The following is a 12,528-nucleotide window of genomic DNA, read 5'->3' as shown; positions in this document are numbered from 1 at the left end:
CCTCTCCCTCTCCCTCTCCCTCTCCCTCTCCCTCTCTCAAAATAACTAAACTTTCAAAAAAAAAAACAAGAAAAAAGGAATCTCTTCATAGCTATCCCTTAGCTTGGGATGCAAAGATCTAATAAGATGATAAATATCACAGCATGGTAATACTGTACAAATGGCAGATGTTTTCCTAAAGGCTATATTAAAAATTGGTCTAATGTATAGATAACTTCTCTTACATGAATTTATTAGTTTAGGGAAGTAAGAGTCATTTATTCTGAATAATAAAAAATAACATTTTAAAATATATTAGAATATAATAGTCTGTGTCAGGGATTGGCAAACTATGGCTTATGGACCAATTTGGCCGTCTGTTTTTGTATATCATGTTTAATGGTACAGAGTCACATCCATTCAGTTATGTAAGAACTGCCCGGCTAGCTCAGTCGGTAGAGCATTCAGTTATGTGTGGTACACAACAGCAGAGTTTAGTCATAGTGTATTTTGCACTAGACCAGCACAATTGAGTACTTACATACCTTGGAGATGTTGCAGGTTTGGTTCCAGACCACCACAATAAAGCAAGTATCACAATAAAACAATTCAGATGAATTTTTTGGTTTTTGTAGTGCGTATAAAAGTTATGTTTACATTATACTAATACTATAGTCTCTTAAGTGTGTAATAACATTATGTCCTAAAAATAATGTATATACCTTAATTAAAAAAACTTTATGGCTAAAAAATGCTAACCATCAACTGAGCTTTCAACAAGCCATAATCTTTTTACTGGTGGAGGGTCATGCTTCAGTGTCTATGGCTGCTAACTGATCAGGGTGCTGGTTGCTGAAGGCTGGGGTGGATGCAGCAATTTTTAAAATAAGACCACTATGAAGTTTGCCACATCAATTGACTCTTCTTTTACAAATGACTTCTCTATAGCATACGATGCTTTTTGATAGTATTTTACCCAAATTAGAACTTCTTTCAAAATTGGAGTCAGTCCTCTCAAACTTTGCTGCTACTTTATTAAGTTTATATAATATCTTAAATTCTTTGTAGTCATTTCAACAATTTTCACAGCATCTTGACTAGGAGTAGATTTCATCTCAAGAAACCACTTTCTTTGCTGATACATAGGAAGTAGTTCCTCTTCCATTGAAGTTTTCTTATGAGATGGCAGCAATTCAATCACATTTTCAGGCTTTACTTTTAATGCTAGTGCTCTCGCTATTTCCACCACATCTTCACTAAAGTCTTGAATTCCTCAAAGTCATCCATGAGGATTGGAATCAACTCCTCCCAAATTCCTGTTAATGTTGATATTTTAACTTCTTCCCATGAATCATGAATTTTTTTGATAGTTTAATTTTTATTACATATTTGAACATGAACAAAAACACAAGAAGATTCACCCTCAAATGTAAATATTCTATGTGTATTTGGCCCCAATAATAAACCAGTTATGTGAAAAACCAGAGACTTAGGGTTTGGAAAAATAAAGATTAGAACAACATTTAAAAATTATTACATAGTACATACATTCTTGGAATTTATTTATTAAGTATGAGAATTTCCACCTGGTTTTCCATATCTACACTTATTTCTACCTGTATACCCACATTCTAACTCTTATCTGCACCCACAGGCAACAACTATAGCTCTAATCTGCACCGAGTTCAGTCATCTCTCTGGATCTTAACAATGTTTCCATCATTTGGTCTGACTTCATCCTTGCTATTTAGCAAATAGCAAAGGCCTATCAGAGACGGACTTGGCTGACACACTCCCATCTATTTCAAGCCACAGAATCCCAGTAGGACAAAAGATTTTCCCTCCTCTAGGCCCAATTTCTAGTTGTCTGTCGTGACAGTAATGATTTCATAAACTTTCTTTCAAGGTTGGTCCTGACAGCATCTTACCATAGCTCACCTGATCCAGTGTTTAGTCTTCTCTGACTGTAGATTCATACTGAGTACTACCAATGAGGTCGTAGCTCATTACCCTAGGTTTCTGAGGTCTAAATTTCATAGGATCAAGGACTATTTGATAAAAAGGAAAAACACTATAATATTAATAAAAGTAGCAATCATTGCTTCATAGGATCAAAGCTACCCTCGGATCTGGAGGCTGAATGGAGCTTGAATGTTTTATTTGATACTATGTGACTCAGAAATACATAGCTTTCTTTCTTTAATGATAGTGCCACAGAAGTGCCCCTCTCAGTGTCCTGATTAGTACTCTAAGTGTGGTAATATGCTCATTTATTTCAATATTGACCTAATTTTTTTCAACTTAGCCTATGTTTGAGTTTAGATCTGTTGTTGCCTTTGCAGAAATGGGAGTTTCTTTTAGCCAAAGAGAGCATTAAGAAACTTGGGGGGCAGGGGGGATCAACAGAAAAATTATTCATTTTCTCTATTCTTAAAAAAAATTCTCCCCTGAGTTTACCTGTGAAAAGCCAATGAATAGCAATTCTTCATAAAACTGACTGAATTAAGAGATGAGAATGGACTTATAAATATAAGAGAGAGTCAACCTCAAATTAATAACTAATAATAATAATAATAATAATAATAATAATAGATTCAACCCCATTGTGTGTACATTTCCTGGAAAGTTTTATGCATTCCATTCTAAGCTCCTAGCCCTAGGTAAACAGACTCATAAGTGGAAATGTGCCATTTTCAGCACTAGAAGCAGCATCATAGTTCATTAACAAAATAATGCAGAAAATGGTTAGGTAAATGAATTTACAACATAAAATGTGTTGGTGATAAATTTGCACTAATGTAACATAAGTCAGGTTTATTTTTACCAGGAAGCACAATTGTAAACATTTGCAATAAACTACTGCCTCCCCCAAAAAAACCTAACTGACCACACAAACAAATATCATCATTTATGACCATAAAATCACAAAGAATTTGTACCGCATGGCTCTTTGTTTTGGTCGTTTTCAGAGTAAGACACGAGCTGCATTAAGTAGTTTCCCTGATTTCTCCATCTTAAATAACTGCCAGTTCTGGAACTTCATTCATCCTCGGAACCTTTGCATAGAGCAAATCTGGGAAGTGGCAACTGACAGATAAAACTGTCGGATCATAGGTGTTCTGGTTTGAGACTGGACTGAACGAATTTCTAAACAACAAAGGTGGGTAAGGGACAGAACAGAGGCAATATGCTGCTTGCAGAGCCCAAGAGGAGTTTGAGACACGAGCAGAGAGCATCTTTTCAACAGCTGGAAGAAGCCTCCTCCAATTAGTAAACTCCAAAGTGAAGATAAGGGTGTCATCACTGACTGAGTCAATCCAAGAATTGCAGAGTAGATTCAGTGGGTCAAATCCAGCAAGCAGGAGAGATGGTAGCCATTCCTTATATTTTGTCTATGCTTTAATTGCATGATTTATAGATTCAGAAATATGGTTCCACAATGCCAATAGACAACCTTTCTTCAAAAAGTAGCAAAATACTGAAAATTTCTCATACGTTAGGCAGTATGCCAAATGAAGTTCATTTAGTTGGGCTCCATATTTCAAAAGAATATTCACAATTCCAAAAACTCACAGTCCGTTTGGAAAGCCATACACAGGGAGAACTAAATGCAAAGATGTGGCACATCTAGACATCTTGTCTGTAGTCATGCTGGAATAACATTTCTAGTCACTCTTCATGCCCTCCGAACACTGCAGAGTAAACGGGGCTCACTTTGTCTGGCCCATGTCACAAACCCAGTTGGTAAGTGGTATTAAGAAGTCCATTAATGGTCCAATATGGACCATTCATGCAACTGCATGAATAGGTAACTGCCAATAGGCCTCATTACAGTAAAGATCAGGATCTGGCCCACTGAACAGCAAAAGCTCTACACATTCTGTGTGGCCCTCCTGAGCAGCAATGAATGAGGGAGTAACTTCATCCAATGTTTGACAGTTGACTTTTGCACCTGATGAAATAAGTATGTTTAAGATTTCCAGCTTGCCGTGCCAAGCAGCCACAAATAAAAGTGTGATTCCAAAGTCATCCTGGCATTCCTTGTTTGCTCCTTTCTTAAAAAAGCAATTTTATGATCTCAGCATTTCCTGAAAAGTAGCCTGATGCAAAGCGTTGCATCCACACCCAGAATGGGACCCGTTAACATTTGCTCCATGTCGAAGCAACAGCTTTAATATATCTATCTGTCCATTTTCAACAGCTAAAAACAGTGGTGTGGTTTTCTCTGAAGTAGTGGCATTAGCATCTGCCCCAGGTTCTAAAAGAGTGTACAGTCTTCCAATGTCCTTGACTTGCAGCAAGATGTAATGCACAGAAGCCCTGAACATCTTTATCTTAATGTAGTTTTCAGATAAATCTGCATTAATTAACATCTGTAAACATTCTACAGAGTTGTGATAAGCTGCTTAGTAAATCTGCATCCATCCCCTGTTATCAGCGACATCAACATTACATCCCTTTTTGAGCAGTTTTCTTAAGACTTTAACATTGCCTTCCCTGGCAACAAGTCCAACCGTGGAGCATGTGTCAGAGTAAGCCTCTGTAAAATAGAGGCTCTCGGTGCCGCCACTTCTGCACAGAAAGTCCTGGTCCGAGGTGGGGTCTTCTAAAGTCTGCTCCCAGAGGCCGCTCAAATCATGAATGTTCTTCACTTGATCTTAGCCAAAAGGCCGAGAAGCGATAAATCATGAATGTTCTTAATGGCATTTAGAATGGTGAATTCTTTCCAGAAGGTTTTCAATTTATTTTTCCCAGATCCATCAAAGGAATCACTATCTGTGGCAGCTAATTGCCTTACAAAAATGTCTTTCTTAAAAAGAGTTGAAAGTCAAAATTACTTCTTGATTTATCTTGGTTTTCAATATGTCTTCCTCACTAAGCGTATCATTTCTAGCTTTTGACTTAAAGAGACAAAAGTAAATAAAGAGAGACATGTAACTCTTGGCACTTACAGGTCATTGTAGGATTATTAATTGACCTAATTTCAATATTGTCGTGTCTTATGGAATAGGAATGCCTGAAGAAAGGGAAAGAGATGGGCAAACAGCTGGTGGGGGAGCAGTCAGAACACACACATTTGTCTATTAAGTTCACCATCTTATATGGTATGGTTTATAGTGCCCCAAAACAATTACAATAGTGACATCAAAGATCACTGGTCACAGATGAGCATAACTAAAATGTGACACATAGACATGAAGTAAGCAAATGCTGTTGGAAAAATGTTACTTATAGACTTGCTTGATGCAAGGTTGCCACAAACTTTGAATTTGTAAAAAACACAGTACCTGCAATGTGCAGTAAAGCAAAGTGCAATAAAAGGAGGTATGCCTGTAGTTGCAGCAGATACAATATGATCCACAAAGCCTGAAATATTTACTGTCTGGCCAGGTGTAGAAAAAAATTTGCCAAACTGTGGTCTATAGCATTGGATACCATTTTAATTATTTTAACTAATATATGATAATTTAATATATCAAGTATTAAATATTAACTTCATAGTATCTGGTGGGTGGGTTTTTTTATTGTTGTTTTTTAATGTCATAGTAAATGCAAAGACATTGACTAGTAATCAGGAAACCTGAGTTCTAGTTGGGTCTGATTACTAACCAGTTTTATAACTTTAAATCAAATAATTTAGTCCTTGTGGTTGCCAGTTTCCTTTAGAGAATTAATCTAGGGTCAGTTTTTCCCTATCATTGGTTAGTGGATTTTCAAGGCAAATTTTTACAGTATATTTCCTCCATTACTCAGCCCTCTTTCTATTCCTTTTTTACCCCTCCTTTTCTCATTCACTCCTAAAGTCCCTGGTGTGGAATTTGATAGTTTACTGGACAGCATTATAACTTGGGCTCAGAATCACTGGGGACCTAGGATTCCTTTAAGAGTTCACATTTTGTGCTTTATGTTCTAAGATGAAGTCCTGCTACTGTTGGTTGTGGGCTCTCAATTATGATCCCTACAGTTACTTCATTATTTTTAACAGAAATTACTTTAATGTGACAATTATTATATTAGTTAGGAATGGGAAATTAACATTCTTAAATTTTTGTATTTATAGATGATCCTATATTATTGGAAGAGTCTGCCCAGACAATGAAAGCAGAAAGAATTGTGATTTCCAGATCGACAAGCCCAACCTTCAACAAACAGACAAAGAGAGTTAATTGGTCTAGCTTTAATTCTTTGGGACGTTATATTACTGATGAAATTCTGACTGCAACACCTAAATCCAGGTCACCAGAGGACTGTGCCTCTAGCGCTTCCCCTTTTGAAACAGAAAAAGGATGCAAAACAGTCTTACCACTCACTGATAAATGTGAGTCCTCATCTCTGACGGTAGACACGTCATCAGTTGAACCATGCCCTCAATCAGAAATCGTTATTTCACCAATAAAGATTGATGCTACTCTTCTTAAAGAAAATTATTCCAAACAGCTGTTCTATGAAGAAACCCTGGGTCTGGACATTGAATTGTCTCTAGTTGGTAAGGAAGCTAAACTTTCTACTTCAAACAGAGCTTCTGACACAGAAGCAGAGGATGAATCTATCTATTTTACACCTGAACTTTATGATCCTGAAGATACAAATGAAGAAAAGAATGAACAAGTTGAAAGTGATAGAGATAATAGATTGGCTAATAATTCAAAATGCATTTTAGCTGAAGACCTTTTTGAAATTAGAACTGAGAAAGGAGTCCCAAGAAATAAAAGCTGAGGATTGCACAAAGTTGAATAGACTCATGAATATTAAAGTAAAATTGATGACAATGGTAGTAATATAAAAACAACTCATATAAATGAATTAGACCTGGGAAAAACTCGTGAAACAGATACAAAAGAATATTAAACAGTCTCCTTCCAACAAATAAAGGTGTATTCCCTGGTGTTAGGTAATAATACTTAACTGTCACACACTAAAAATGTGTTGTCATGCTTGTATTAAACTCTCTTATAAATGACAATTTCTACACTGGATAAGTGGTATAGCTTTTTTTTTTTAATGTATTTTTCACTTTAACTCATTGTTATTACAGTGTTTTAAAAGTCTATTTTACATTCAGAATGTTTTATTATTTTCAAGTTTTGATAAAGAGATTCATGCAAAATATTTTCCTCCAAGAAGTCTTTCTTAGCTGAATACAATTTAAAAATTAACCAATGTGAAAGATACATAGTTTCCGAGGGTACTTCATATGTCGCATAAATATTTTTTTTATTTTTTTTTTACATTTGTTTATTTTTGAGAGACAGAGTGTGAGCAGTGAACGGGCAGAGAGAGAGAGGGAGACAGAATCAGAAGCAGGCTCCAGGCTCCAAGCTGTCAGCACAGAGCCAGATGTGGGGCTTGAACCCATGAACCGTGAGATCATGACCTGAGCCAAAGTCAGATGCTCAACCGACTGAGCCACCCAGGCGCCCCTGTCGCATAAATATTTGTATTTTGTAGTCCTGTTTTTATACATAAAACATCTGTTTAATACATGAAAATGAATAGCAGTCTAATCCAGTCATATCTCAGTCTTGTTTCACTTACGTATTTACTTCAAATCAATATATTATTTTAGAAATCAGAGTTTTCTTGAAAAGTTTATTCCTGTATTAAACTGCCTACTTAGAGGGAATTAAGAATTAAGGAAGAAAACTGCATGTATTTTTAATTGATGTTGCTTTACATTTTTTCATTTGATAAAACACAATCAAGCACTGAATATTTAGCAAATTATATAAAGTTACAAAATGCCAAAGGAATGACTCCAAATTTTTAATTCTAATTACTTAGCTTTATCATTGTAGAAAAAAGTGAAATGTTCTAGCATGAAGGTTGTAATTATGAAACTGTTAAGATAGAAAACTCCATATATAAATTTTATAAGTAAACCCAAACATGTAACTGCAGCTGAAAAATGTTTTCTTATAGCTCACTAAATTTTTCTGTAAATTTTGACTCTGTTTATGTATTTGTGAATGAAGCTATACTTCTGATCAAAAATGGTTATAAAAGATGCATTTCTCTGTCATCATTCCAAAAATACATTCACTCCTCTTTTTCTAAGAAACATGTCTTATTCAATGGACATTTAGGCTTCATGTGAGCGATTTGAATTGAAAAATCTTACAAGTTGTTCAAGTTGTGGATGTGGTTTATTTTCAAGTCAAAATTTCCAGGAATCCAGTATTTTATTTTATTTTTTTATTTTTTTTTTTAAGTTATATCTAAGTTAGCATATAGTGCAACAATGATTTCAGGAGTAGATTCCTTAATACCCCTTACCCATTTAGCCCATCCCCGCTCCCACAACCCCTCCAGTAACCCTGTTTGTTCTCCATATTTAAGAGTCTCTTATGTTTTTGGCCCCTTCCCTGTTTTTGTATTATTTTTGCTTCCCTTCCCATATGTTCATCTGTTTTGTATCTTCAAGTCCTCATATGAGTGAAGTCATGTTTGTCTTTCTCTGACTAATTTCGCTTAGCATAATACCCTCTAGTTCCATCCACATAGTTGCAAATGGCAAGATTTCATTCTTTTTCATTGCCAAGTAATACTCCATTGTGTATATATACCATATCCTCTTTATCCATTCATCCATCGATGGACATTTGGGCTCTTTCCATACTTTGGCTATTGTCGATAGTGCTGCTATAAACATTAGGGTGAATGTGCCCCTTTGAAACAGCACACCTGTATCCCTTGGAAAAATACCTGGTAGTTCAATTGCTGGCTCATAGGGTAGTTCTACTTTTAATTTTTTGAGGACCTCCCATACTGTTTTCCAGAGTGGCTGCCCCAGTTTGCATTCCCACCAGCAGTGCAAAAGAGATTCTCTTTCTCTGCATCCTCGCCAACATCTGTTGTTGCCTGAGTTGTTAATGTTAGCCATTCTGACAGGTGTGAGGTGGTATCTCATTGTGGTTTTGATTTGTATTTCCCCGATGATGAGTGATGTGGAGCATTTTTTCATGTGTTGGTTGGCCATCTGGATGTCTTCTTTGGAGAAGTGTCTATTCATGTCTTTTGCCCATTTCTTCACTGGATTATTTGTATTTTGGGTGTTGAGTTTGATAAGTTCTTTATAGATTTTGGATAGTAATCCTTTATCTGATATGCCTTTTGCAAATATCTTCTCCCATTGCATTGGTTGCCTTTTCGTTTTGCTGATTGTTTCCTTCTCTGTGCAGAAGCTTTTAATTTTGATGAGCCTAAATCATGATAGTTCATTTTTGCTTTTGTTTCCCTTGCCTCTGGCGACGTGTTGAGTAAGAAGTTGCTGTGGCCAAAGTCAAAGTTGCAGGCCAAGTTGCCTGCTTTCTCCTCAAGGATTTTGATGGCTTCCATCTTACTTACATTTAGGTCTTTCATCCATTTTGAGTTTATTTTTGTGTATGGTTTAAGAAAGTGGTCCAGGTTCATTTTTCTGCATGTTGCTGTCCAGTTTTCCCAGCACAACTTGCTGAAGAGACTGTCTTTATTCTATTAGATACTCTTTCCTGCTTTGTCAAAGATTAGTTGGCCATACATTTGTGGGTCCATTTCTGGGTTCTCTATTCTGTTCCATTGATTTGAATGTCTGTTCTTGTGCCAGTACCATACTGTCTTGAGGATGTACAGCTTTGTAATACAGCTTGAAGTCCGAGGAATCCAGTATTTTATATATTCATTTGGATAAATGAATTATTATACGTCTGTATGTTTACTTTTATTTTGAAGGTGTTTAGGTTGAATACAGCTTGTTTCTATAGCACTGGATAGTACAACTATAAGCATAGTTCAAAGAAATTTAAAATAACTTACCAGTTAAAGAATTCATCTATAGATTAGGATATATTTGATCCCTAGTAGTGTATATTTTTCTTAGTTGATCAGTGAGTAATAAGTTACAAGCACTAGAATAAAAGAAAATTTCTAATTTTGCAAGAGTGAAACCATTTATCCTCTCAGATGTACTTCCTAATCCACAGATAAGGGTAGTGGGGTAGTAGAAAGAAAAGCAAGTGGAAGACAAGAGACTTGTGTTCTGTTCCTGGCTCTGCCACTAATTTGCTAAGTCTTGTTGGCAATCACCATGCCTTTTGGGAAATTAGTTTCATCTGTGAAATGTGGGATTTAGTATATAAAATCATGTAAATCCCTTTCAGCTTTAAAAATACATAATTTAAAGATGTTAATATTTTATTCTGAGTCAATTTTCATTTGCTTTTGTTCCAGAATGCTTAAAATAAGGCAAACCAGGGGTGCGTGGATGGCTCAGTCAGTTAAGCATCTGACTTTAGCTCACGTCTTGATCTCACAATTTGTGGGTTCTAGCCCCGCGTCGGGCTCTGTGCTGACAGCTCAGAGCCTGGAGCCTGCTTCAGATTCTGTGTCTCCCTCTCTGTCTGCCCCTCCCCTGCCCATGCTCTGTCTCTCAAAAATGAACAAAAGTGTTTTTAATAAAAATTAAAAAATTAACAGGGGCTCCTGGGTGGTTCAGTCAGTTAAGCATCTGACCTCTGGTTTCGGCTCAAGTCATGATCTCACGTTTGGTGGGTTCGAGCCCCACATTGGGTTCTGTACTAATGGCATGGAGCCTGCTTGGGATTCTGTCTCCCTCTCTCTCTGCCCCACTGCTGCTTGCTCTCTCTCTCTCTCTCTCTCTCTCTCTCTCTCTCAAAAATAAATAGACATTAAAAATTTTTTTTAAGAAAGTAAACCATTTTTTAGAAACAGTGAAATAACACTCATATATCTTTAAGGAATAATTGTATGAGTATACATAGTAACTTGAGAAGCAAGATTTTTTTTTTAATTTCTTTATTTATTTTGAAAGAGAGCACAAGTGAGCAGAGGAGGGACAGAGAGAGGGAGTGAGAGAATCCCAAGCAAGCTCTGCATGGTCAGCTAGAGCCCAATGCAGGTCTTGAACTCACAGACTCACAAACCATGAGCTCATGACCTAAGCCAAAGTCAAAGGCTTAACTGACAGCCACCCAGATGCCCCAATATTTATTTTTAACAATGCTATAGTGAAAACATTTTTGACCCTTAATATTCCCTTTAGAAGAACTGGCAAATTACAGGAGAAAAATTAAGCACAATGTTTTTTAGTCATACCTTGGTGTATTATCCAACCTTATCTCAAATTTATTCTCTCCAAAATCTAATTCTTTCTGAGGCTAAAAATTTCTACTATCTGAGAACATATGTAGAGCTGTGCCACTAGTATTTAGTAATTCCAAAAGATATTTTAAAAATTTTGTGCAATGGTACCATTAGTGAAACAGGTATATAGTCTCCTTAGATAGCAACTTTGACCAGGATAATATTGCAAGAATTAAAGTACCAGCCTTTATAATAGATTAGGTTGTAGAACATTTTAATTAGTAATAGTGTGCTTTTAAAAGAGATGTTTTAGAGAGCTAAATAAGTTAAAATGTGAAAGCATTTAAAAGAATATCTGGCACATGTCAAACCCTCAAATATTAGCTAGTAAATCAATCATATATCTGAAGTACACCCTTGCTTTATATGAAGCCTTCCCTTTTATGATGATAGATGACAGATAGATACATACGGAGATAAACTGACAATAAAGAAATGTTATATAGTAGGAAGGAAAAATTATTTGGCTAGTTATTTTTTAAGGCTTTGGAGATACATAAGTTAGAAATTGTTTATCAGGTAATTTGCCTTACCCATTCAATGGATATATGAAATAATTATACTGAATTTATTTAAGGGCTGAAATTATGTAAAGCATACTGGCCATGAATCAGGAAAACTGCCAGTTGGAAAGGGCTTTATTGATGGAGAAAGGTATAATGTAAAGAGTAGATGTTTCATGATTTTCCTTTTGAAATTTAGATAAGTCATTTAAAACTTTTTGTAATTGTATTGGAAATTAATGACAGTTCATACAATGCTGCTACTATGCACTTAGTTATTACATGGTTTTTAATTTGCTAGTGTATCTAAATTCTCATAAGGCTTTGTTTTTTGTTTTTTTCTTCATTAAAAACAAAGTTTTTAAATGTTATTTTTGAGAGAGACAGAGCGTGAGTGGGGGAGGGGCAGAGAGAAACAGAGACACAAAATCCAAAGCAGGTTACAGGCTTTGAGCTGTCATTACAGAGCCTGGCATGGGGCTCAAACCCACAAACCACGAGATCATGACCTGAGCTGAAGTTGGATGCCTAACCGACTGAGCCACCCAGGCACCCCTTGGTTTTATTCTTTTGATCTTTGTATTCATTAACTTTTTTATTTCCATATTTTTCTGCAACGACTTTGTTGTTATTTTTCCAAAGTAAAACACATTCAAAATATTTAGTTCTTCAGGATTGTTTATAAAACTTTATAAATCAAAGTGCCTATTGTAAAATCACCTGAAAGACTGGTTATTGTAGTTATTTAATCTCTAAATGATGGCATTTTTAAAAATTTGATTACCACACAGTTATTCTTGCTCATGCCTCAGAGTTATCAATGAGCTGCACTTGGTTTTACTTTAGCCTTCATAAACTCTTGGTAGTTTCTTGTCTGTTCTGTAGACAAATGAAGTCAATCTTCTAT

General features: G+C 35.8%; 1 protein-coding gene and 1 pseudogene across 1 annotated transcript in view; one reads left to right on the top strand and one right to left on the bottom strand.

Moving 5' to 3' along the window:
* BRIP1 (BRCA1 interacting helicase 1) overlaps nt 1–6,954 on the top strand; it is a 207,437-nt gene extending 200,483 nt beyond the window's left edge. Inside the window, 3 exon segments of the mRNA XM_019817574.3 lie at nt 6,041–6,677; nt 6,679–6,728; nt 6,731–6,954. Of these exon segments, the coding sequence (XP_019673133.3) occupies nt 6,041–6,677; nt 6,679–6,728; nt 6,731–6,828 (785 nt within the window). The 3' untranslated portion in view covers nt 6,829–6,954.
* Nucleotides 2,967–4,938, bottom strand: LOC123382043 (annotated as a pseudogene).
* Nucleotides 6,955–12,528: the final 5,574 nt, after the last annotated feature.

This window comes from Felis catus, chromosome E1 (assembly GCF_018350175.1).
Source record: "Felis catus isolate Fca126 chromosome E1, F.catus_Fca126_mat1.0, whole genome shotgun sequence".
Lineage (NCBI taxonomy): Eukaryota > Metazoa > Chordata > Mammalia > Carnivora > Felidae > Felis > Felis catus.
Note: the sequence above shows the minus strand (reverse complement) of the source record. Positions and strands in the feature narration are given on the sequence as shown.